The 26,861-nt window shown below is 48.9% G+C and overlaps 1 protein-coding gene across 1 annotated transcript in view; it reads right to left on the reverse strand.

Annotated features, from left to right (window-relative positions):
• FAM135B (family with sequence similarity 135 member B) overlaps positions 1 to 26,861 on the reverse strand; it is a 183,741-nt gene that overhangs the window by 40,915 nt on the left and 115,965 nt on the right. The window contains exon 7 of the mRNA XM_047073820.1: positions 1,158 to 1,311. Within this exon, the coding sequence (XP_046929776.1) occupies positions 1,158 to 1,311 (154 nt within the window). The remainder of the gene's footprint in view (positions 1 to 1,157; positions 1,312 to 26,861) is intronic.

The following is a 26,861-nucleotide window of genomic DNA, read 5'->3' on the forward strand; positions in this document are numbered from 1 at the left end:
CTGAGGTACCCCAGCAGGACTGTTCTTAACCCTGAACCAGGCTAAAGACCTGGCCTGTGTTCTGGAAGCAAAGGGTCCTCAGCAGAGGACTGACAGCAGAATCACACTGTGTCACCTGCTGTCAATGAGAGGGATGATAGAAGGGACCCTGCCCTAGGAGCCACTGCAGGAGCTCTTGTCTTAGTCCTGCCGTGCACTGCTGTGTGTGACCCTGAGCAGTCACTGCACCTCTCTGATCTCAGTTCCACCATCTGGCAACAAAGAGGGATTCAGGCCCAGTGATGTCCATGATGTCTGATGAAGTGCACGGAGCAATCCATCCCCAGAAAACCAAAGATGATGGCTACTGAGACGTTTCCATAATCATCCAGATTAAAAACATGTATAACATATATTTATATACAAATATGCAAATATTTAGATATCTATATTATAAAGTATACACAAATATGTTATACATCAAAATATAGAAAATATATTATATATAAAATATGTTATATATTTTATATATGATTATAAAAACATACTAAAATTATTAAAATAGAAAATATGAAACAGGTATTACATTTTATGTAAAATATGTAAAACATTAAAATTATTAAAATTATGTTATATATAAAATATGTTTATGTACATAATATATGTATATAATATATATGTATACAATAATATAATATCTATTAAAATTATATGTCATATAAAATATATTTATATATGTATATAATATAATATAATATGTACATTATATATATGTATATATTTATATATGTACATAATATATAACAATACATGTATTATTTGGGGGGTTGTTTTCCCCTCTTGTAAGTTGCAATCCTGTAACTGCAGCCTCATTAAAAAAGAAAGGCTATAAACTGGCATTTTCCCTTAGGAAGCGAGTCAACATGGTGTCAGCGGTGCCCGGTGGACATAGCAGGTGTTCAGTAAGTGCCCTGTGGGTGAACCGAGGGGGGCTCCTGCCTCGACTTCCTGCAGGTGCATGTCCCAGACTCCCTCCTCCCAGAACAAGGTAACATACACGACACATACCTGGAGCATATCTGCCACCGTGACACTCACAAAACATGCCGCTCTCTCAAGCCCGGCCCAAGAGGGGCAGGTCGGCCGCGGCTTGCGGTGCCCCGCGCCCGGCCCCTTACCCAGCTCCGTGTGCGGCAGCTCGGGGACGTCCCTCATGATGACCAGGAAGTAGGCGCGGAGCCCCCGGTAGGCGTGCAGGAGCAGGAAGCACAGCTCTCGGTGCCACTTGTGTGCGTGCTGCATGCAGTTCTCCGAGGGCACATAGAAACTCCCCTGCGGGCGGGACAGACACAGAAGCTGGGGGCCACCACGCGGCTGGCTCGGAGAACAACCGAGGAGGGGCTCACGGTTCCAGGGAAAGGAGAGTTTGAGTCCCTGCCTCTCTGTGCAGGAAAGACACGGAGAGCTGCCGAGCCTCTGTCTTGTGCATTCATATTAAAACAACAACGATAATAATAATAATGGCAATAATAATAGTAATAGTAACAACGAATGAGGAGGAGGAGGAGGGCACTGACCTGCAAGGTTTGGGATAACCTAATGGGACCCACTCACAAGTCTCGTTCCTCGGCCACTGCACAGCACTTCATAGCAGACGGGGACAGACAGAAGGGTCTCCTCTCGCAGGGAGATGAGGAATTTGTAGAGACCCTCCTGGTGGATGGGAGAGTGGTCCAAGAGAGAGAAAAATGCACTGCTGTGAGATGGGGTGTAGTTGTGGGTTTAGATACACAACATGGCAGGTGCGTTTGGTGAGAGACTGAACCTAAGTCGGCCTCAGAGGCTCCGTACGTTGCCATCTGCTCACAGACGTAGGGAGCCTTAAACGGGTATAATGACCCAACTACGGTTTGTGCGATGAGGACAAGGCGGCCAAGTCACGATGTACCTGGAGACCCAGACATGACAGAAGAGAGGACACAGGCCAGTTCTGACTTGGGCACGAACTCAAGAGAGAAGGGTGTCTTGGGGCGAATTTCAGAAGGGATTTGCTTTGGACACAGAGAAAGGAAGCCCCAGGGAGGACGTTGGTCCACAGAGGAGGAAGGCGCTGAGTACTGGGCTGGAGAGTTCCATGGATGTGGGACCTTCCTGTCCATCTACTGCTCAAGGGGCCACGAAGGGACACAAATGGCTCTGTATGATCCCCTGCTGCCTGTCTGTCCAGCTGCAAGAAACTCCAGACGGCGAGTTGGCAGAATCCCACCCTTCAGGCTCTTGTGAGCGGGTGATGTGGCAGCCTCCTGCCTCGTTTGGTCTCCTTCCTTGCTGCCATCGGGGAGGACTGAGTTGGTCCATGGGGACGGGACAGGTGTGATAGGGGTCCGTGGCCATCGGCACTCATCTGCACTCTCAATGGTGCCACGAAGGCAGGCGATCACAGGTGTATTGTACTGGGTCTAATCACAGCATCACGATGAGTGAGTCACACGAGGTGCTACAAATCAGGAAACCGGGATGGAGGCGTCCGGTCAGCTTCTGTCACTTGGCTCTGAGATGGCTGTAAGTCAGGTCCCTAGCAAAAAGACTGAGACAGAGCGGTGCCTGCAGGAGGTGCTGGGTGTGCTGTCGGGGGGCAACGCTGCGGGAGAGTAGGATTGGGCAGAGAGAGTCGTGCAGGACAACGGAGACCTCAGTCCATCCCACGGGGGGCTCTGGAGCTGCAGGGCCGTCGGCCTCAGAGTAGGGGCCGTGCATTGCACGACTGCACCCATGCACTGACCATTATCGAGTGTGGGTGACCCTGCGGAGGAGGTGGGGCCTGGGTCAGCAGCTCTCTCAGACACAGCGGTCTCCAGAGAGGGGCTTGGCCAACTGGCCCCTCCAGAGAGGGGCTTGGTTGAGGCTCCCGACATCCCTGGCAGTGTGAAGAAGCAGTGACTCAGGCCCGAGGAGGGATGTGGGCAGCGTGCCACAGGACCCGCTGGAGAGGCCTTCCGTGAACCCTCCCCAGGGCCTCGACTGAAACCTGGCTTTGCATTACGAGGCCGCCAGGTCCCTTTGGATTTGAACTTATGAGACACATTCAGTGAGGTTTGGAACCAAAAGACTCTTCCATTTCATAAGCAGAGAATTCAGTCAGCTAGGCCCTCAGGTAATCCACATTATCCCCATTTCTCATCCTTACTCGGTAAGGATCAGAAGTCGGGGCAGTTATAGAAAGACAAGCAGAGTGCACGTGTCGGACCCCCAGACCCAAGGAGCAAGAAGGAATCCGCCGTTCGCAAGGCATCTAGGTATTCCCCTGATCTTGACCTCATTTGGTCTTTGGCAAACACCATACAAAGCAGATGCTCTAATTCTGATTTTCAAAATTAGAATATACATACGGTAAAAAATCTCAGTGTTTCCAGAAACAGTCTAAAGTGCCTCATTCCCCAGAGTCCAGTAATTTCTTGTGGGTCTTCCTAGAAGACTTCCGTACATACATGTGCACATGTGTGTTACGTATGCACATCCTGGAAACACGCGCAGACACACTCACACGTGGGAAAAGGCTCTGGGCGGTTCTCTATTCCTTGCTTTTATCACTTACCGTGCCTCAAAGCTCTTTCTGATTAGATCAAATAATAAGTGGTAGGAACTTCAATTTCTGTTTCATAGATAAAAGATTGTGGGTCAAAGAATCAAATGATTTGTTCAAGGTCACCCCACTCTTCCCGCAGAAGAAATGATTCTCAAGGCCAGGTGCTGAGTGGGGGGAGTCCTTTCTCAGTGTGCCACATGCGTCCTGGAGACCGTGCCTCGCAGAGGACAGATGTTCCATCAGGCCTGCTTGCTTTGACTGAGGCATTAATTTAAGTCCTGTCTGCAGTGGCTGTGACTAAGCAGAAATGAAAGCGGACAGGGGATTAACAAAGGCATCAGATCCAGGAAGCTATGAGCCCCCAGTCTGCTTGCTTCCAGCGGCCCCGAGCATCCCGTTTTCTGGTCCTGACACCTGTTTGCCAACGAATTTCCTTATCACCGATGCCTCCTTTGGAAAATGCTTCAGGACCTACTGAAGGCAAGGGATCTTCGAAGTCCGATATTGACTTTGACTTTTAAAACTACATACCAATCTCATGAGGATTTTTCAAAAGGCACATTGGGTAATCTTTGGGGAATCTTCAGAAGGCTGATTCAATATGACGACAGATAATATAAAGTCAAAATGGTAATCCAAAGAGAAATAAAATACACGGCCTGAGACGATTATGAACAAAACAAATCTTGTCCCCTGTAAAACAGCCAACGGCACAAGGCTCAGGAAGTGAGTGGGCTGACGCAGAACGCCCCACTAGCCGCCTCCCCCCCGGGCCTGCAGAGCCGGCGCGGGAGAGCCTGTGCACCTCCACTGACGGTGCACGGAGCGCGGCTGGACGGCACAGTGTCCCCACACGAAGAAAGGACACTCGAGCACCGTCCTCTCCAACAGTCTGGGAAGACACACAGGCCTCACGCAGGGCCAGCCGAACATGAGGCTGCATGTGAACTCACGATGGAGAGCTCCGGGCCAGGGTCCACCCCACCACAGGCACAAAGCAGGTGAAGAGCGGACGGTCATGACGCGGCCTCTCCGAGCGGCTGTTAAGGATCAAACAAGACTATCGCGGTAGAATCCGGACGCGAGCCACGTCCCAGGGTAAGGTCAGCGGGCGTGAAAAGGACCTTCGGCTCCCTCAGGATGCACCGGTGCTCCCCAGGGATACGCCTACGGATTATGCAGCTTAGACATCAACAGTGATCCTCTCAGAAACCTAAAAATGGATTTTTTAGTGTTTATTTATTTTTGGGAGAGAGAGAAAGACAGAATGCAAGTGGGGGAGGGGCAGAGAGAGAGAGGGAGACACAGAATCCGAAGCAGGATCCAGGCTCCGAGCTGTCAGCACTGAGCCCGACGCGGGGCTCGAACTCGCAAACCGCGAGATCATGACCTGAGCTGAAGTCAGAAGCTAACTGACTGAGCCACACAGGTGCCCCCCTAAAAATGGATTTTAACTCAACTGGAGTCCCTGCTGAACCATGGTTTGATGAGAACACAGAATCTGGAGTCCAACGGGCCTGTGCCTTGCTCGTCAGTCAGCCACTCGCTAATGGCGTGACGGGCTAGCCCCCTCCCCTCTGAAGCGTCCGTTTCAGATGAGAGGTGGGGATAGTAAGAAAGCCTCGGCGCTCACCTGAGAGCCTGGTTTACAGTCAGCACTTAAGAGGTGTTCGTCAGGAAGTTTTGCTTTGTACTTCCTTCATTCCCCAACAGAGAGCCAAGCTTGCCATCACCTCTGACCCTCCTATTAACGCCTCTCCCGTTTACGTGACCAGGTCTAATCCTGCCCTGGGCTCTAGATCGCCATTCCAGGCTTCGGTTGGATAGGCGGCCTGTTGTCAAAGAGGCAGCTTAAAAGGAGCAACTTGCTGTCCCCCCTCAATCCTTCTCTTCCCTTTGGGCATCTTTAGTGGACCCATTTGGCCCAACATTCACAAAAGCCTCGCATTCGCCCAGACTCCAGATCTCTTTCTCGCCTTAGAACCTGTAAGAAAGTCTCGAAGGTTCTGTCTCTACCACGCTCTCACGTCAGCCCTGGTTTGAGTCTATGCTGCTTGCTTTAATTATTAAACCACCCTCCTCATGGGCCTCACCCCTCTGGTCTTACCTTCCTCCTGTGGCACTGGTGTGTGCGAGTTCGTTCACAGCGTTACCCACTGTCTACAAGATCAAGTTCAAATTCCTGACTACGGCACTCACAGCCTTCAAGCCCCGACCACATTTCCAGCTCATCTGCTGCCTCTTGTTGCACAACACAGCTCTCTTTGCTTTTCTCCTTTTAAGGGCCTGTCCTCTGGCTGCCTGAAACTCACCACCAAGACTTGGGTCAAATGTCCTCTCTGTGAAGCTTCTCCGGGCTCCTCCTCTGCCAGGGTCCTGCACACACCTCCTTAGACCACAATGATCCCCCCCACCACCCTACCTGAATCCCCTGAGGGTACAAGCGGTTTGTCATTTGTCTTTGAACCTGAAACAGCAGAGAGAAATTCAATGACGAAAGAGAGAGAGAGAGAGAGAGAGAGAGAGAAAGAGACAGGGAAAGAGACAGGGAGGGAGGGAGGGAGGGAGGGAGGGATGAAGGAAGGAAGGAAGGAAGGAAGGAAGGAAGGAAGGAAGAGGGGGCAAAGAAAAAAGAGACAAGGAAAGGAAAAAGGAAAAGAAAAAAGAAAAGCAAAAAGAAAAGAAAACGAAAAGGAAAAGAAAAAAAAAAGAAAAAAGAAAAGAAAAAATAAAAGAAAGAAAAGAAAAGAAAAAAGAAAACAAAAAGGAAAAGAAAAGAAAAAGAGAAAAGGGCTGTTGCATCTGCTGGGGGTCTTGACAAGGCAACACGGCCCTGGATTGAAGGTGCAAATCACCCTCACCTCCCCCTTCCTTACAACCGTAGGTTTTGGGGCACCTGGGTGGTTCAGTTGGTTAAGCGCCCAATGCTTCATTTCGGCTCAGGTCATGATCTTATCGTTTCTGAGTTCGACCCCCACATCGGGCTCTGCACTGAAGGTACAGAGCCTGCCCGGGATTCTCTCTCTCTACGCCTCTCTCTGCCCCTCCCGTGCTCACTTTCTCTCTCTCTCTCTGTTTCTCTCTCAAAATAAATAAATATACCACATCTTCTTTAAAAGTAAAAAGAACCATGGGTTTTCACACAATTCTGGAATTGATACTGGAATTTGGGTTTGCTACCCTACCGCAAAAATCATGCTCTAGATCTCTATGTCCTATAGAAACACACTCAACTTACACTTTACGTGAGATGCACACACAATCTGATATTCTTTCGGCACGGGGTAAGCACGGATAACTTTTCATTTAATTCAAACACGCCCATGAAAGTGAGGCACGTTTTTGTACAGAAATATCAGTACATCTTCTGTGTTGCAGTTGCGGGAGAAGGCATAAACGGAATGGGGTTTTAATATTCTGGATGCTTATTTGAAACAGGAACGCAAAAGCTCCATCAGACCTCACAATCTAGAATTCTATTAATAGTAGCTACTGTTCATCAGATGCCTGCTGTGTGCCTCATACCAGTTTTCGGTCCCTGGATTCCTCTTCTTGGTAATTCAGGGGATTTTTCATTATTATCTTATTTTTAACCAAGGAGCAAACTACGATAGCATTAGTGCACTAACGTTTATTATTTGGCCCTAGTACGCGTCACGCATTATGTGTTCTATGTGTGTTAGTCATTCCATTCTTATGCCAAGCCTGCAAAATTAGTGCAATTATTGGCCCCCATCTTGTAGACTGGGAAACCGAACCCCAGTGTGGAAACAGCCTGTCTACAAGCCTCACGGCAAGGAAGTGGCGGATTAGCAGTTCAGACACGGGCCGGCGCCAAAAGCCTCGCAATGCTGACCTTACTCTTGGAACTGAGATGCGGGAGGTTTATAGAGTCAGCCTGTGTCCCCACCTTCGGGATGCAGGAGAGTCAAACCTCTTCCTTTTTTTTTTTTTTTTTAAATACAGTAGGGATTTTAGTTAATAATAATGTACCAGTATTTGCTTTTTAAGTTTATTTATTTTGAGAGAGAGAGAGAGCAATCGGGTGCTGGGGAGGGGCAGAGAGAGGTAGAGAGGGATAAGCCCAAGCAGGCTCTGCCAGCGTGGAGCCTGATGTGGGGCTCGAACTCACGGACCACGAGATCACGACCTGAGATAGAATCTAGAGTTGGACGCTTAACGGACGGAGCCACCCTGGTGCTCTGAAGAGTGGAGCCTCTAATTCCCGTTAGAGCCCGGGTTTAAAAAGGTACCCAGCTCTGTAAATTCCGAAGAGAATCAAAACCCCTTGGGGCTAGTCTTTGCTTTGCAACCAACTATCCAGAATCCCGGAAAACACCTTTGTCTATCTGTTCTTTCATCTGGTCAGCAACAGACGGCCGCTATCTGGGTGAGCAGTCCCCGATTTTGTGCCCCAACACACAAGACTGCAGGAACCAGCTGTGGGCTGGACTATAAGAACCTCTTACTACAAGTGGCTGAAATCTAGAAATCACAGATGACTTCGCATCAGCACGACTTGATCTACGTTGCCCCTAGTGTCCTCTTACTGACATCCCACACGGCTCCTTGAGCAGGAGAGAGGGAAGCAGGTCAGGCACGGGGGTCAGCGAGGCACCTGACAGTCCCCAGTCTAGGTTACATTCCCGCCTAGGCGTCTCTCCATTCTACACGTATATGCTCGCTGCCCTCCACCCGCACATCGCTCCAGCGCCAAAGGATCCCCCACGCGACCGCTGAGTGACCACAGAGAGATCTGTGTGGCTCCGGCCATAAAAGAAGTAAACTTCGCTTGGTGTTTCTCTCCCTCTGTTGTACACACGCCTGCTCTTGGAATCAGGGACGGGATAGCGTGCGTCGACTCCCAGCTACTGCCGCCCTGTGGGCAATCCAGCCACGTGACTGACCGAAGCGAGAGCTGGAAAAGAGGGGGGGCCGCGGTGAAGCAGAAGAGCTGCCTTGAGCTCTCTGAAGGGTCATCGTGGGGGGCGTCGCGCACAAGGTCCCACGGAGTGGATCTAGAGGCACACGTTGTGGGCGAGAACATGGCTTCTCCGCTCTCGATGCGTCTTGTATGTGGAGGGACACCCCTTTGCGTGACACCCCCAGATCCTCTCTGCCCATTTATTGGGCAAATGGTGAGTTTGGGACAAGAAACTGGGAGCTTCCTGGTCTTTTTTCTTGGGAGCAAGTCCTCCCTTGGAGGCGCTTATCTCCATCCCCCTCGGTCCCGGGGAAGGCCTGGCAGAGGATGTGCTCAGCGGGGGGCCCGCATCCGTCCAGCACTGCTGCACCTGAGCAGGGAAGCAGTTCACTCTGGAGTTCAATATCCGGGAGCCCCCTCGGTCAATGATGGAAGCCAAATGATCTCCTAGTTTAGCTTACTTTGGTTTGGTTTATTTATTCTGAGACACAGAAAGTTCGAGCAGGGGAGGAGCAGAAAGAGACAGAAGGAGAGAAAGAATCCCAAGCAGGCTCCATGCTGCCAGTTCAGAGCCCGATGTGGGGCTCAAATTCATGAAACTCATGCCCTGAGCCGACATCCACAGTCAAAGGTTCAACCGACAGAACCACCCAAGTGGCCCTATGATCTCCTACTTCAGTTTCATCTCCAACGTGTCTTATTACTTTGTCTTTCTGACTGGCTCAGCACTCAGTTGGAGAGAAGAAGGTATTACGTCCCAGTCGCCCTCACACCCGACAGCAGATCTGATCTCCTCTGGTGACAGTCACTGCGTTAATGCTGCCTCGCTGTGGCAGCCTCAATTGCCTGGGTGCTCAGGGTCACAGGAAGCAAGTGGGACAGTTGGTCAGTGTTGGGTAGAGGGCCAGAGGAGACCAGTGGTCATCGTTTTCATTCCTGATTCCTAAATATTGCTTTCTCTCCTGTTTATAAGCCTGTTTTAAACAGCACTTTTTGAAAGGCACGGTTTTGATTCAGCTTGCCCCCAAATCACTGTGACATGCATTTTCTTTTACTTGTATCTTGCGGGGCAAAGCCACAGACCCATAAACATTCAGTGGGCTTAGCATTACAGGATGACCTGGGGTCAAGGGGTCAAGTCTGACCCTTGTTACTCTCCAGCTCTAACACCTCAGACAGGGACTAAGCTGCCCTCATGGGTCAAGACTAGGGGTAAAAGGGAAAGTTCCTTACCTTCCACAGAGCACAACACACACACAATGTTAGTCTAATGATTTTACAGGTAAGAATTCTATACAAATCCTTCCCACTAATGTACTTAGTGGCATTTTCTTTAGTAAACTGGTCAATTACTGTTTGACCAAAAGATTTTTTTCTTTTTTTTTAATATATGAAATTTATTGTCAAATTGGTTTCCGTACAACACCCAGTGCTCATCCCAAAAGATGCCCTCTTCAATACCCATCACCCACCTTCTCCTCCCTCCCACCCCCATCAACCCTCAGTTTGTTCTCAGTTTTTAAGAGTCTCTTATGCTTTTGACCAAGAGATTGTTGACCTGTTTAGAACTTCAAAAGGTAATAATTCATTAGCAATGAAATAACTTGATATACTGACCCTGAATAATCCATCACCATCTTACAAGTTACCTTAATGGCTGTGATGCATTTTGGGTGAATGCCTATATACTGTTGATCTATTTGACTAGAAGGATACTTACACATGGCAAGCATTATGATAGAGAGTCCCATTGGGTTTCTCTTTTTCTTCACCAAGTCAATGGGGTCAGTGCATCATCATGACCCCAGTTATTCTCTATTTGGTGCCTCCTGGGTGCCCACCGCCATGCTATAAACACTTAAGCTCCAGAGATGAGAATACACCGGAGGCCCACCTGGAGGAAAATACCCTCTGGCTGGAGGAACCAGGGGCACAGACCCCCAACTGCAGGAAGGTCTCACACCAGGAGAAACTGTACGATGCTGAGTGTGCGGAAGGATGCGAGCAGGGGAGGCACCCTAGAAAAAGGTGATGCTGCAGCCGAATCTCGAATGGTTAGGCAGAAAAGGGATGAGAGCAAGCACAGAAACCGCCATAAGCAAAGACGCGGGTGAGCAAATGAATAAAATGCAGGGAACTACAACCCCTGCCACCCTACGAGGCACACGAGTCCAGGACGCAGGTGGGACGTGGTCGTGGAGGGTCAGGCACATCGTGTTCATCAGAACTCAGTTCCCAGGAACCCAGAGACACGTACGACAGGTACAAAATGTGTGCCAGTGAACCGGGCAAGGGGAAATGGGGAGGCACGTGCTGAGGCTCTGTTCTCTGACTCTGCCTTCTCACTAGTTGCTGCATCCGGTCCTCCAAACCTTCCGGGAAAGTTGAAATCATAATGTAAACTTACAAAAGTGGAACGGGCCCAGAGAGATTAAGTAAATGGCCCTGGGTCCCATTAAAAACAAATGGCCCTGGGTCCCAGAACTACTAAGGGATAAATCCAGGGTTCCAAAACTGCATAGCCACACTCTTTCATCCCACAGGGCACTATTCCGAATTCACCAGAATCAAAGTCTTCCCAAACAAGGGCAAGGCAGTGAGGACAGGGATAATGGCCACCAGAAGTGCTGGATTAATCACGCAGCACGTGAAGTGTGGAGTAATTATTACTGCCATCCCCAAGAGGCTGGTTCCAAGACCACAAACTCTGATGTACCTGACCATCTCCAAGAGGCTGGTTCCAAGACCACAAACTCTGATGTACCTGACCATCTCCAAGAGGCTGGTTCCAAGACCACAAACTCTGACGTACCTGCAGAATGAGGTATCCCCAGTCTCAGGGGGATACTGTGACTGTTGAAACTGTTTCTGTTTTGGAAACTCGAGATGTTCACTATGGTCTCTTAAAGGTGTAAAATTCTATGCTTTTGTGATTTTAATTATGAAAGGTATTAAATTCCTTCAGCCGACACTGGGGCAGATATCGACCCAGCAACCGTAATTACTCTCCTACTGCGAGCTATGAAGTCTGTCATGCGGATTCGGTCCTTGTCTCTCCTCCTGGTACCTCTGGTGCGCTCTTTCTACATGGCTCATTCTGTAGGGAACCTGGGAACTAGACCAGAGCAGATCAGCACTGAACATGGATTCTACATTCTGATAGCAAACTTCCAAACAGCCACGTGTCTCCTCATAAGCCTCCTTACCTGAGATGCATGGAGTACCCAGACTCATGTCCAAGAGCAAGGTGGCCAGAGCCACGGTAACGGCCCGTCCCAAAGGTAGATGATCAGAACAGGGTATGGCTGTCGCTTGAATGAGGTGAGCCTGATCCCAGAGCCCACACACCTGACGACTGCCAATTCCCGACTCCTCGGAGACGATGCTCAGTGAATGTGAGCCCTTTCTCGGCCCCCGTTGAAAACAGATCGGGCTGCTCTGAGAGGCCATTGAGACAAATGGGAGGCTACCGCATGGATGCTATCATATGAGGATGTTTACTTTCATAGGAAATCGGCTCAAAGCTTGTATGGCTTTCATCGGAACGATCATGGCAATCGTAGAAACCAAAACAAGAGTATCTGCATAATAGATCGTAGTGTATCCAAGGCTTTTAAATCAACCTTGTAAGGTACCGGTCAACATCAGCCTCATCTATGGATGAGGAAGCAGAGTGACGGATCTGTCAGTGTCAGGAATTGAGAGTTTCTTATGAAAAAAAAAATTGTCAAAATTAACAGACCAAAAATAACCTGAGCACATTTTAAGTAAAATTCTGATCATATCTAGGGCCACGTTGCAATCAAATATTGCTGTGTGGTGTTATTACTTGCACTTGCTTCAGGTCCAACACGAAGCTACTAGACGTATGGGCACCAAAGTGATAGGGCTGGCCCTGCACTGCGACCCTTCTTTTTTTTTTTTTTTAATTTTTTTTTCAACGTTTATTTATTTTTGGGACAGAGAGAGAGCATGAACGGGGGAGGGGCAGAGAGAGAGGGAGACACAGAATCAGAAACAGGCTCCAGGCTCTGAGCCGTCAGCCCAGAGCCTGACGCGGGGCTCGAACTCACGGACCGCGAGATCGTGACCTGGCTGAAGTCGGACGCTTAACCGACTGCGCCACCCAGGCGCCCCCACTGCGACCCTTCTTAATTGAGGCCACGGCATTTGACCTGTTTCCCGTGCTGGTCTACATCTAGTGACTGCTTGTCACATGGCGGTGCTCTGCTGAATATCGTGTGTACCTTCTATGTGGTCTTGAGCCCACCATGCGTTTTTAAAATACTTTTTAAGCTTATTTATTTATTTTGAGAGACAGACAGACAGAGCGAGTGGAGGAGGGGCAGAGGGAGGGAGAGAGAGAATCCCAAGCAGGTTCCGCACTGTCAGTGCAGAGCCTGACGCGGAGCTCGAACCCACGAACCGTGCGATGGTGACCTGAACCAACGTCAGATGCTCAACAGACCAAGCCCCCGCCCCCAAGGTGCCCCGAGCCTGTTGTGTATTTTTGATCATTCACTGCCTCTCCCATAACAAAGGTAATTATTTCCAAGCACTGTGGTGATGAGCGACTAAGACAGGTAGTGGAAGGAGGTACTTAGAAGCGTATCTGGCAAAGAATGAGCACCTGACAAAGAACAGACCATTGCATTCCGGGAACACAAGAGAGGCGCATGCGAGCCAGTCTGCAGGGTTGGGAGGAGACGTGACAGAGTCCCCAAGAGCAGACAGGACAAGCCAGAGGCCCGCAGGCAGTGAGGACGCCGGCCATGATTCCAGCATCCGCACTGTGCAAATACTGCCTCCCTTTCTGCGGAGCTGAGGAGATGGAAGCATAGAAAGGGGACGAAAGAGGGGACCGGAGCCTGCTTCCCTGCGGCCTCCCAAACACTGGGGACCTTCTGGCCCTTCGCTTTTTAGTATTGTGCACAGAGCCTCCGAACGGCGTGAACAGGCCACTTCACCACTGTGTTTACTAACAAGGGCTCCGCAGACAGTAAATTCTTTAACTAAGGTGACCGCGGTCAAAACAGCACTCCGGTGTCGAAAACACCTAATGCCCCACGTCTAAAAGTACCGCCTCTATCTGTCGAAACCCGGATGGCTTTGGCACTTTGATTCACTGGTGCTTTATCTCCAGTTTTTCTTCTCTGCAAGCAATTCCCCAAACCGTGTGCGACGTTCAACAGTTTTTGTTAGCAGTTGGCAAATGGGATTCTTAACATTTAATCTAATTGAGAACAACATCGCACAACTCACACCGAATGAGCAGTTCAGCTGTCAGCCCATCGTAAAACCCCAAACACCTTTCTGCTGAATGTATTTTTACAGTCTAGCTGGAGGAGGGCTCTGACTTAAAGAAGAAAAATACCATTCTCCAACTCTATTAGATGTATCAGTGTCTCTTAAAAATCACCAGTCACGGGGCACCTGAGTGCTCAGTCAGTTGAGCATCTGACTTTGACTCAGGTCATGATCTCAAGGTTTGTGACTTTGAGCCCCACGTCGGGCTCTGTGCTGACACCTCGGAGCCTGGAGCCTGCTTCGGATTCTGTGTCTCCCTCTCTCTCTGCCCCTCCCCGTCTCATGCTCTGTCTCTCTCTCCTTCAAAAATAAACATTAAAAAAAATTTTTAAAAGAAATCACCAGTCATGAAAGATGGTGTGTTTTGCGAAATGAGTGTGCACTCCATCATCAGAGTCGATCTGAACCCAAACACTGGCTTTGCAACCTGTAACCTCCTCCAGGCTCCACATGTGCACATGCTCAGTCTGTCTATTAAAAACAATTTTGGGGGGCGCCTGGGTGGCTCAGTCGGTTAAGCGTCCGACTTCAGCTCAGGTCACGATCTCACGGTCCATGAGTTCGAGCCCCGCATCGGGCTCTGGGCTGATGGCTCGGAGCCTGGAGCCTGCTTCCGATTCTGTGTCTCCCTCTCTCTCTGCCCCTCCCCCGTTCATGCTCTGTCTCTCTCTGTCTCAAAAATAAATAAATGTTAAAAAAATTAAAAAAATAAAAATAAAAAATAAAAACAATTTTGGGATGAGATGCCATCTATAAGATTGTTGACAGGACTAGCTACAGAGCAAACCAAATGCCTGGTGGATATTAAGTGCATTATTTGGTTATTCCACAAAGAGTAGACCTAATGAACAAAATGATAATCCTTGTTATTAGCATTATAGTTAATTCTCTTATTCTTATTAATACCATTATGGTGTAATAGAGTGGCATTTCGTGTTTCCTCATCAGACCAGGCTCACGAGTTACAGGAGGTGGGCAGAGGGTGGTTACATTCCATGCATTGTTTTCAACATCGCGTGATTCCCTTTTATGTTACGTGAGGTCTTCAAATCTTTACCACTTGGCTCTCTGATCCAGCAGAAACGTCCTTTGGGGAGAGGATTTTAGCTTGTCGAGGATCTGATACTGAGGATGCTTATCTCCCTGGCAAGTTGCTTCTGGTAGATTTAAGCAAGAGAAGGGCAGGTTCGAGGCGTGAAAGAAACAGCAGAGGAGTGGCAGGCCACGTAAGACCGCGGGGCCGTGGATTTGCCGAGGAGGAGAGAGAAGGCAGGGGCTAGTGGACGTGAGCACCCCATCCACCCTGGGGACTGCGGCCGCCCGTCTGGCCTCAGCCCCACGCGGTGACTCCACTGGTGGCCCTGCTCCCTTACAGAGGCCCTGCTCCAGAGACCAAAGCCGGCCCCTATGCCTGTGGCTTCTTTTTGCCCGGCTTTAACTGCCCAACACCAGCCTGCTCTGACCCTGCCACTGGTCTCCCGCCCCAGGCTGCCTGCCTCCGGGTTCGGTGCCCTCACCTCACCAAACCCGTGTCTCAGACGGCCAGGCAGGGCCCCACACCGTTTCTCCTTGTAAAGGAGACTGTTGCGCGTTAGCTACCTTGTCCTTTCCGCTACTCAAATGTTACTGCTAGTATGACTTCCACACCGAAGCAGAGAAATCTCTTTTGAAAAGAGTTTTGGATGCTTTTAACCCTGATTATGGTTAGTGTTATTACAAACAGCCATATTTTAGAATTAAATAAAATACTTGGGGCACCTGGCTGGCTCAGTTGGCTGAGCGTCCGCCTTCGGCTCAGGTCATGATCTCACGGGTTCGAGCCCCTCATCAGGCTCTGCGCTGACAGTGCGGAACCTGCTTTGGACTCTCTCTCTCTCTCTTTTTCCTCTTCTCTCTGCCCCTCCCCACGTTCACGCTCTCTCTCATTCTCAAAAATAAATAAATGTTAAAAAAAGAAGAATTAAGTAGAGTATATGACATGTTTACGCGGTGCCCAAGTTACTCCTGGACACATCTATTCAAGGACCATTTTGTGGGTGTTGTTTCTGGGCTTGGCTAGGGAATAAAGAGGATTACTGGGTTTAAAGCCTGTGTGATCTGGTGTGTGTGGCAGCACACAGGTGAAGGGCTTCAGGACAGGTTGGTGAGTGCTAGGATCAAGTTTCCACACGATGCCACTGCAGCACAAAATAAAGCGTGTGCATTCTTCTTGGGCCAGTAAGGGAAATGCCACATAAGAAATGACCTAATAATTTAAAAGAAATCAGAAGATACAAGGAGGAGGAAAACCGAGTGTGAAGGAAAACCTTTTGCAGAAGTAAAAATAAAACTGAGATGATGTCAGCAGCGTGGACACACGGGGACGAGGCTGAATGAAGACGGGTGTGGGTTTTGAGGCGGGAGGGTCTCTCTTCCTTGTCACTAGGATGATTTCAAGGTTCACCATCTCACAGGGGCCGAGGGCAAATGGAACAGAGGGAAGAGATTCGGAAGAAAGGAGGCAAGTCTGGAAGTTGTTTGTTGTCCAGCAGGAAGCAATGAGGGCATCAGTGCACGAGACAGGAAGGGGCCGAGGATGACCGAGGTCCCTGGAACCTCACTCAAATTAGCAACACACACAGCAAGGGCCTGGGTCCCAGGAGGAGAGCGCCAGCTGGGGAGATGTATTGGCCAAGACGACATCTCCAGGGTCCCACCACTGGGGCTGGAATCCCGGCACCATCACTCACAACCCTCCTGGCCTTGGGCCTCAGTTTCCTTATCTGTAAAATGGGGGAACTACTAATCACTTCTTCACTGGGTTCGAGTAAAGAGTAAATCATGGAATATGTACACAGGCTTAAGACAGGCTGGAAAAGGGTAAGAACTCAGCGTTAGTTTGGCTAATATTATTCTATTAATTGACTGGAAGCACAGAGCGTGGTCTGGAAGTTGGCCGTGGAACCACATGCCTTATGTCTCTGTGAATTCATGGCTGTGATCACTGGAGACACCTGGCGTGTAGCAAACCGAACACTTGGATTTGGATACTGCAATCCAGCTCTGACGACATGGTCATGTGGACAGTCCCGGGCGAGTTACTTCCACCCCTGGGGTTAGCACGTCCCAGGGCTGCGATGAATACTGATAGAAACAACCAGGTAAAAGGCCTTCGGGGCAGAGAGCACAGTGGAACTCAAGGATCGTGTTGCCATTACTTGATGCGTCAGCACCGACTCCCAAGAAAGTGCAGCTCAGGCACCCGGGGCGGTGGGCGCTGTGCACGCTCCCCATGATGTCTCCACCCGTGAGGGCTGAGACCCCGTGGGCAAGGCTGAGCAAAGGTTAGAGCATTTCCTGAAGCCACCGGCGGCCTTTCTGGCAGCCATGAGCAAGCATCAGTTTTGTCCAAGGTTCTCCTGGGAAAGTGAATGAGATCAATACGGAACGGGATTCTCTGCTACCCAGAGAAAGCGGCCAGTGAAGCAGAGAGAATGGCTGAAGTCAGGGAGGGATGAGATTCGTTTCCAATAATAAACACTACGGCAGACGGTGCCACAGCGAAAGGGACAGTCAGCACAGCTCGGAGCCTGCAGATCAGCGCCCTGTCTGTACTCAGAATGGTCTGGGGACAGGATTCCGAGAGCGCTTCACTGTTGTGCCCTCCTTAGGAATAGGAGGTCCTGAGTGGGTGCTGGCAGTGGGTTGTTGACCAGCAATAAAAATATAAGTGACTCCAATAAAACTGGCTATGAAGCCACTATCAACACAATTTACAACAATTGTGGGGGGAGGTTGAATAAGAGGACAAATCTACTCAGGGATGGGACTTCGTTACACTTTACGAGCCCTCATGCATATGGTATCTACAGCGTGCAGGTGCTCGCCCACCCGAGGGGGGCCGTGGGTGAAGGAGGCCACGGTCTGCCTTCGGTCCTGGGCCTTCGGTCTGGTAGGGAACACAGACAACCATCTCCAGTGAGGTGGGCGCTGCACCAAGCAGGCAACGTGAGAGCCATGAGGTCTGTAGCCAGTCTGGGTGGTCGGGCAGAGCATCCTCGAGAAAGGAATGTTCACTCTGGATGCTGAAATGTGGGCCAGGGGTAAATCTGAGAAAAAGAAAACTCTCACATGCTGCCTTTCTCACTCATTAAGGGAATATATGCGGTCAGTCCTCTGTTATGTTTGCAAACAAGATGGCACTTGGAAGCCATGGCTGCCTCTAAACGGAGCACCTGATCAGCTGGTGACGGAGGCGACTGGAGAGTGAGAATCCTCTCCCCGAAGTCTGGTTTATCCACGGCAACCTTTGTCCTGGAGGACACCGCATAAAGCACATTCATGTAGCATAAACCGTGTCTGTGGAAGAGAGCCGCAAGGCTCCCCATTTTGTAAGGGGGGAAACCGAGGTATGAGCCCACATAGCTAGTGGTCTGCGGAGTTCACTCAGGCTCTCGGCTGCACAGCCCACGAAACCTCTTCACTTAGCAGCTGCTAAGTGACTTTGGACAAGTAACACGACCATTCGGTGCCTGTTTCCTGATGACGCCATAGCTACAACGTAGCCTCATCGTTGTCGTGAGGGCTCAGTGAGATAACTGATGTAAACCTTGGCTGTCATTCACACTGTCACCAAAGTCACCATCGCCACATAGCATCTGGCCAGCGTGCCCGCTGATGTCGAGTCTGGAAAGTGTTTCCACGACCTATGTTTACATAAGTAGTAACTAATGGAAAACGTGCCTTCTGGCTAGAACTATCCATAGATCTCCAGATACTCATATCTGGACAGCAACAGGGTAGAGCTGAAGGAGCTCTTAGCTTAAGTGTTAGAAGAACTGATTTTGGAATCTCAACATCCTCCTCCAGAAGATGGGAAAAATCAGCCTGCTGCTTCCTTCCCTCACAGGGTTAGTCACCTCTTCCCTCATCAGTGATTTCCACACAAATATGGAGTGAGTCCTCCCATCTCCGAGGCACTGGCTACAGCAGTGTTCAAGAAAGACATGGTCCCTTCCTCAGAGCTTGTAGAGTGAAGGGGACAAACTGGGGGACAAGATAAGATGTACAAGGTCACTACAATATAACCATGGGAAGAAGGCAAGAAATGTAAGGGTTTCTTCTGGACAGATTTTTAAATTGAGAGAGTTCTTGTTTCTATAACAAAAACGATCTCTTTCTTCCAAGCAACAGCGAGGCTATCAATGGGATGCACGTTTAATCTATATCCCTTCATACCAAGTATAATCAGTAGAGTCTAATGGGTGCAAATTTAGTGTTTATGGAAACGCGGTTAACTCAGATTACTTCCAAATATGTGAGCAATGACACTTTGGCAGAAAACAAAAACCGAATCCATGTAAATGCAGCTCTTGCGTTAACCAAAAATCTTTTGTGCACATGAGCAAAAATAGTAGTAATTCAACATCTTTGACTTCTAATTGTAGCTGTGCAAAAACAAGAAAAAATACAAACAAGAGAAGGAAAACAGGAGACAAGAGCTACTGCTTACTCAATATTCACCATGTGCCAATCACTGTAAATACATTAACCTTGAGAACAACCCAGGCAGCTAGCTTTATGTGCTGTTCAGAACTACTAAGTAAGTTAGCCTAGTATACCAAATGCACAGCACAATCACTCAGAATTATACAGAGGTGGGTTAGAATTTCAGCTCAAATAACTGCCCTTAGGATAGATGCCTGGCCTCTCAGGTCTTTGGTTTCCTCACCTTTAGAATGGGTCTCATTCTTAGATGTGTTGGTGGATGTTAGAAGACTCCAAAGAGATCATGTCTGCAGAAACTGAGCCCTGTGTATAACATAGTGCCTCCCAATGTGTGCTATAGCCACTGCGTCTACACTCCAGGGATCCTGTTCAATGACCCATCTCCCCTAAACACACATACACACCACGTATGAACAGAACGTTCCCCATCAGACTAAGCAACACAGCCAAGAAACTCCTTACCTGGCATTGGCAATCTAGCCTTCAGGAAAATTGAATTGAATCAAAATGGCAAATAAAACCATTCCTAAAACCCCACAATAAACGTAAGTTGAAATTAGTTGAACACATTGCAGGTGATGATAAATATCATGGGCTGCTTACCAGGTTAAGCCAACACACATTATATGGGCAAATGCCGTTAATAATCCCACAGCTGAACACCAGCAATTTGGTCACCATGGGAACAGAAGGTAACATTACACCACTGTTCTTTGATGGATCTTTTATTATTTCAGTATTTGAAGAGTGATTTTTCAAGATGATAGAAACTATCAAACACATTCAATTATGCATAACATCGGAGATACAAAGTGTGGGGTCTGGAATATTCCTTTGGTCCCACTCATTTTCAGGAAGAGAAGATGACACTGATTGGGAGAACAGGCTGATATTTGGGAGAAGAGACCACAATGTCAGGTCCTCCTGTGACTCCTAGAATCGCCAAGCCTGGAACCTACAGAGTGAAGCTTTCATCACAGAGAATGGACTTCCTGCCTTCAGTCATTTTACAAATGCCCACCAGGGACCAGTGAATGCCCAGAGCCCTAATCAATGCAGGGAGACCACTCAGCAATCATCAATAAAGAATATCAAATCTGATTAAATATGTGAGCTGGAGACTGAGAAAATGTCGAAAGAGCAGTTCAAGGTAATGTGGGAAAGCCCATGCCATTCTCCAAGTCATCAAAAACAGAAGGAGTTGCCCTTGGATTTTCTCCTTCACCTGGACCTATGTATCCTCCCACTAAAATGCCTCCCACTCTTTACCCTGCCCCCACCTCCTGCTTTCATTGCCTGGGTCCGGTTCTTGCCTGGATGGTTGCAAGGGCCTCCAGCCAGCTCTGCTCCCTTCCTCTGGGGGCTACCTGGGTGAGAGATGGAAGCACCCATGGGCGGGGGCCTAGCAGTCACCAGAAACCGTAATCTGTGTAACAGCATATGGGAGGCCAGCCTGTTCCTCGTGCCATCTTACATGTTTTAATAAATTAACTCATTGACTTCTCACCCCAAACCTAGGAGTTTTCCACAGTAATATTTTTGTATCACACAGATGAGTTTGCCTCAGGTATAGAGAGAATAAGCACCTTGCCCGGCCTCACATGCACTCTCACACACATGCTCACACATGGGAAACCATAGAGTCGAGAACAGAACATAGCAATGTGGATCCAGAGTCCGTGGTGGAAACTACAGGCACTCCAGCGGGTATATAACTGGGGTTTTAAATGCTTGGGTTGCCCAAAGATGACGATGTTCCAACAGGAACCTCCTGGCTCATGGCTGGATCATCCTTCTAGCCTGGAATCCAGATACGACCTACTGTTCCCTCCAGACCCTAGCTCCTTCAAAGGCAGTTCAAATGTCACTTGGGTCAGCAGCTGCGATGCTGGTCCTCCCTCCGGGGCACCTGGAAAGGCCCTGTTGTGTTCAGCTGCTAATAAGAAGCAAATAGCCTAGTTGTGGAGGCTGGAGATGCTGGAGCTACCCTGCCTACATCTGTATTCTAGATGCTGCTGGCTAGCTGGTTCCTTGAGCTTTCTGTGCATTTGTCTCCTCATTTCAAAAGTGACACAGGGGGTCCTGGGTGGCTCAGTCAGTTAAATGTCCAACTCGATATTGACTCTCATGATCTCACGGTTGTGGGATTGAGCCACACATCAGGCTCCTCACTGAGCATGAAGCCGGCTTAAGATTCTCTCTCTCCTTCTCTCTCTGCCCCTTGTCCATGTGCATTCTCTCTAAAGAAATAAACAAACAAACAAACTTAAAAAAAAAGTTGACACTAATAATAACCTGGCTCAGAGGCTGTCATTATAATTAAATGAGTAAATCAATGTAAAGAGCTTAGAAGTGTATTTGACACGTCCATGAAGACGACGACGGTGGTGGTGAGGAGGATAAAAACAAGCCATGTGTATATACGTCTACCCCACAAAAGACATCTAGGAAAATTAATATGCAAGACCTGTATTCAAATAGCTACCATGGATTTCAGCTCGTGGTTTACAAGGAAGCAGGAAATAGAATAATATCAACAACAACATCTGCAAGTATATTGATGTTTAAATTTAAAGGTTCCACCGAAAGTGGTGTTGGAAGGAGGGGTGATTGCTTGAGCCAACAATGAGTAACAGAAATCAAGTTTACACTCTCACTGGGAAAAAAAAAAAACAACAAAATAACCCACATATAAATATGAAGCGTCAGTTTTCAGACATTGGCCATCAGGCTGCATAGACCACAAGTGAAGTGAGTCCTACTACTTACTGCCTATAGGGAGTTTCCAGGACATGATCCAGGAAGGTGGAACTAAGGCTGCCAGGGCAGCCTCCCTGAGCCAAGGAGACAGCGCTGAGAGTTCAGGAGGCCAAGGGCCCAGAGTTCACAGGACAGAGCACCAGAGATGAGAGCATAGGAAACAATTCCCAGGGAATGATGGGGGCATCCAAAAGTCAGAGTGGGAGACCTCACAATTCATGGGTCAATGGGCAGAGCTCAGAGGAGCATTGTCTCAGCAGCTAAACTATCCCTAGACAAAAGACTTCTCTGGTCTCTCCTAGCAAACCTTTAAAAGCAAGCCCTGGAAGGATCAAACTGATTCCCAGTTTGGAATCAGTTAAACGCATCCCATAACAAAGCTCTCTCTCTGTGTATATATAATGATATATACGTATTTGTTTTTCGATGTATTAGTTAATATAAATCCATGTTCATATTTTTATTTCATGTATATATAAATAAATACATATAAATCTAGCACTGAAAATGAAAAGGTAAACACAATGCCTGACATTGAATCGAAAATTACCAGGCATACAAAGAGTCAGGAAAACACAACACATAATGAGGAGAAAAATCAAACAGTAGAAACTGATACAAAAATGGCACAGATGACAGAGAAGTTCTCAGCAAAGGGAGTTATAGTGAAGAAAAAGGGATGAGGTAGAGAATGGGAGGTGGAGACATGGAGGAGAGGAAAGACTGGGGTGGAGGGAGCTGAGAAGGAGGCAGAAGCAGAGAGGAAAGGGGGTCAGAGAAGCGAGCCATCTAAACAAGGGAAGAGAAGAGAGCATAGAGGAGGGCAGAGATGCCTGGAAAGAGGGCAGGACAGAATTAGGGGCAGGACCAGGAGGTGATAAGAAAAGACACAAATGTAATGACAGAAAGAAGGGGGAAGCACATCACCTGCTCCACTTCTATATAACCTTTATCACAATAATTTGTGACCTATTGATGTAATTACGTATTTAATATATATACGCCATATATACGCCCCCAGCAGTACCCTGCTTGTTCGTGAGGCCAGGATAGCGTGTGTCTTACTCACTGCAGTTTTACCAAATATGAACACAGCCCCAGAATACAGTGAGGTGGCCAAGTTGCTGAATATGTCAAAGAGAGGGGGCAAGTATCACTGTTACCTTACTGACCAGGGGAGACTGAGTCTAGAAGGGTCAGTTACTTACTCAAGGACAAAAGCTAGTAATGGCAGTCCCATTAAATATGGAGTTCTTTGTTCCAAGTCCAGGCATTCCTACAGGCCAGAAAATAAAATCATTCCTTTGGGTAACTCGTGCCAAATCTTTAACTCCTCAATGAATAGTTATGATCCAATTATAATTTGTATTTTTTCAGATGGAACAGTTGTGAGTACAAAGAGGCTCAGAGAGCATTTCTGCTATATTTAGGGGAAGGAAACATTCTGTACAAGCTGTTGGTGAGGGCAAGGCAATGGAGGGACAGTGCATGGCAGCCTGGGAGGCTGCTGTCAAAGAGAGGAAGTTCTTGGGCCATCTGAGTGGTTCAGTCAGTTAAGCGTCCAGCTCTTGATTTCGGCTCAGGTCATGATCTCATGGTTCACAATATCAAGTCCCACATCAGGCTCTGTGCTGACAGCCCAGAGTCTGCTTGGGATTCAATCTCATTCCCAATCTCTCTCTCTCTCTCTCTCTCTCTGTCTCTCCCTCTCCCTCTCCCTCTCTCTCTGCCTCTTCCCTGCTTGTGCTCAACCTCTTTCTCAAAATAAATAAATAAATAAACATGAAAAAAATATTAAAAGAGAGAGAGGAGGTTCTTTACACTGGAGACTAGGTCCTTCCACGTGCGGACTCAAAGGTTATGCGCACACATGATACACAGAGTCTGCCACACTGAGTTCTCCTCTGCAGCCTTCTATTTGTGTGACCTGAGACAAGTGAGTTCCTCTCTCTGAGCCTCAGTTTCCTTGTGTCCAAAATGTAGGTGATGAGGTTTCGCTCAGAGGGTTATCACAGGCATTAAGAAGGATGAAGCACAGAGACAGCATCTATAGCTACTCACTGAAGGTCCATCTCTGACACACCTGTTGTTCTGGAGGAACAGTTACTGCCCCCAACACGTGTGGTCTAGCAGGGGACTGGCTAGAAAACAGGCAATGCCAATGAAATGCAAAGGTCATAAAGGCAAGAGTGGGCAAGAAGTTACTTGGGGCCCAGAGAGGGGCCTCCTAACCCAGCCTGGGGCCAGGGGAGAGGGTAGGACTGGGAGGCGTTTGGAGAAAAGGACGTCACAATCAACAAGGTGGAGGAGAATATGCAGAAGGATAAACGGTGGAGCTTCCTGTGCCTTCTTCACAGACACGACACAAATCCCCAGTTGAGTCAGGGACGTTATGGAGCTCTGACTCCACGTCGAGCACCCTTCTAGCTCAGAGGTGATGAGCTGGACGACCAGAGTGACAGACCCTGGGTTGGAACCCAAGCATGTCCAACTCCAAGTCTGTACCTGTTGGTCCACTCCAGGAGACCTCGGCTGGACGATGCCTCAGACTCACCTGGGGAGATTTTTAAAACACTGCGGTCTAAACCCCAGCCTAGCTGGGCTGATTCAGAATCCTGGGAGTAGAGCTCAGATTTGCATAATATTTTTAAAAGTCTCCCCAGGAGATTCTGCTGTGCACTGTCCCCAACTGCGGGGAAAGCCACAGGGAAAGGCTCTCTCTGCAGGCAGCCTGGTACCATGTTCAAGGCTGTTTACCACCCGTGAGCTACCAAAAGTCCATGTGTTGGACTTCTGAGTCTATGCCTGTGTTAACATGTACTCTGAGAGCAGCGAAGCTGTGAAGCTTGAAGACACATGTTGGTGGTGGACAGGCCGGGGTTCGACAAGGTAGGTTTGACAGGCTGAGCTGGACAACACGCCCCCCTGAGCCAGCTTCCTGGGGAGAGGGGAGTGACATACATGTCAGCCTTGAGGCTGCCTCTCTCCATTTCTCTCTCCTCCTCTTAAAACTGCAAGCTCATCTTCAGTCCAGGGAGAGACTGGGAAAAGGAGGAAGGAGGGGAGAGAGTAGCTAGACCTGCGGGTGCTTCCTGCATTGCACGGAGGGGCCCTGGTGACCCCCCGGTCCCCAGGACTCCATCCGGCCATCGGGCAGCCCATCTGCCCTGCCTGGGCCAGCTAGCGGCTTAGACCGAGGAAGGAGAAACAGGTGTGCACTATCCTGGTCCTCTGCTCGCCGCGTTCAAGACAGAACACAGCTACTTTTGTGGAAACTGCTTCATTTCTCCTGCAAACATACCTGCCTGTGCCCGTGTAAGTGCTCCCATGTGTATCCACGTGCACAGCACACTCGCCCAGACCTCGGCAACGCTGTTGCCGAATAGCCAGTCGGTTCACTGCCGGGTGTTCTCTTCACTGGGGGAAATCACTTAAGAGGGTCACTGAGTTCACATCCTGTGTGCTCTCTTCCTGCATTACACCTGCTGTGTGTCCCTCCTTTGGTAGCCTAGGCACCGGGCCTGCTAGAAACTGGGTCTAAAGGAATCACTGAGGACGTCTGAACCAGACGTTGGAGACCTCCCGTGATCAGGCCCATCTTCCACTAAACCCCACCAAGCATCCTGGATCTCAAGACCACACTACAGTCTCTAAACAGGTGTTGTGCATCAGACTTCTCGTCTTTGGTATAGTGCTGCAATAACAAATAACCCTGAGCTCTCAGTGAGTTATCACTCACACAAAGGCCACTGTGGGTTAGCAGTGCTGTGGGCAGTGTTCCTAGAAGCAGAGACTCAGGGATCCAGGGTCCTCCCATCTTATGCCACTCCCAACTTTGACATACACTCTTCAGAGGCACCACAGAATGAACGGATAGCCTCGAGCATCACACAATATTTTTAAGGGAAAATACTCAGGGATCCCACTGGCTCTAACCCAGGCATACGGCCCTCAAGTAACCGCAAGGGAGGCCTGGCAAAACATCTTCACACGTGCATATTAAATGAAATGGGACCGGGGAGGTATAGCCAGTCGGCCACCACTGTCATTCTGATCACCAACCCTGCTCCCCTCTTCTTCCTACACCTGCCACACCCTCGTGCAAGGGGGGCAGCCCTGGTCACAGGTGTTCACTGCCCCGCCTTCCAGCTGTCGGATTTTGGGGGGGGAGGCAGTGTGGACGCTGGGTCCGATATGGTTCTTACTGGTCTAACAACCAAAGACCTAAGAATATAAATGAACTGCCCTTCACAACGGGCAACAGTAGGAATGGGAAGGAGAAACTGACATGGACATTCCCATTAGGGATGGAGGAGAGTGGAGAACCCACCGCAGACATAGGTCTGTAGGTTTCGTGATGAGGCACAAATTTCACTACTGGTAGAACTCCTTGGTCCATCTCCCTGGGTCCATGCAGCTCGTGGTCCCTGGGTCCGCCTCCCGGGAGGCTGGTGGAGGGGAGCACGGTCCCTGGGGGACAGACAGCATTCAAAGCCTACCTCTTGCTTTCCAGCACCCTGGGAAGGAGGCCCACGGGTTGACATTAGCCCCAAATAGCCAATCAGTCTTCCAGTCTAAGTCTGTGGTTTCTTCTACAACACCATTTTCTTCAAAATTTAGTAGGCTGTCAATCTATTTGTTTCCAGTCTCTTCCCCGTGCCCTTATGTCAGCTGCATTTCTTTATTTTCTCCCCCCAGGTCTCTATAGAAAGTAAATAGAAGCTGCCTTGAAGTTTTCTGGGTCGATATGTAGGAGAATTGATGCATTAATCTGCTGTTTGCCTCAAGCCACTTTATTCAACAGAGAAGTTTTCTTGG

Source organism: Lynx rufus, unplaced genomic scaffold, assembly GCF_022079265.1.
Source record: "Lynx rufus isolate CCGP_SWC_20201006 ecotype Redwood Valley unplaced genomic scaffold, mLynRuf1.p SCAF_12, whole genome shotgun sequence".
NCBI classification, from domain to species: domain Eukaryota; kingdom Metazoa; phylum Chordata; class Mammalia; order Carnivora; family Felidae; genus Lynx; species Lynx rufus.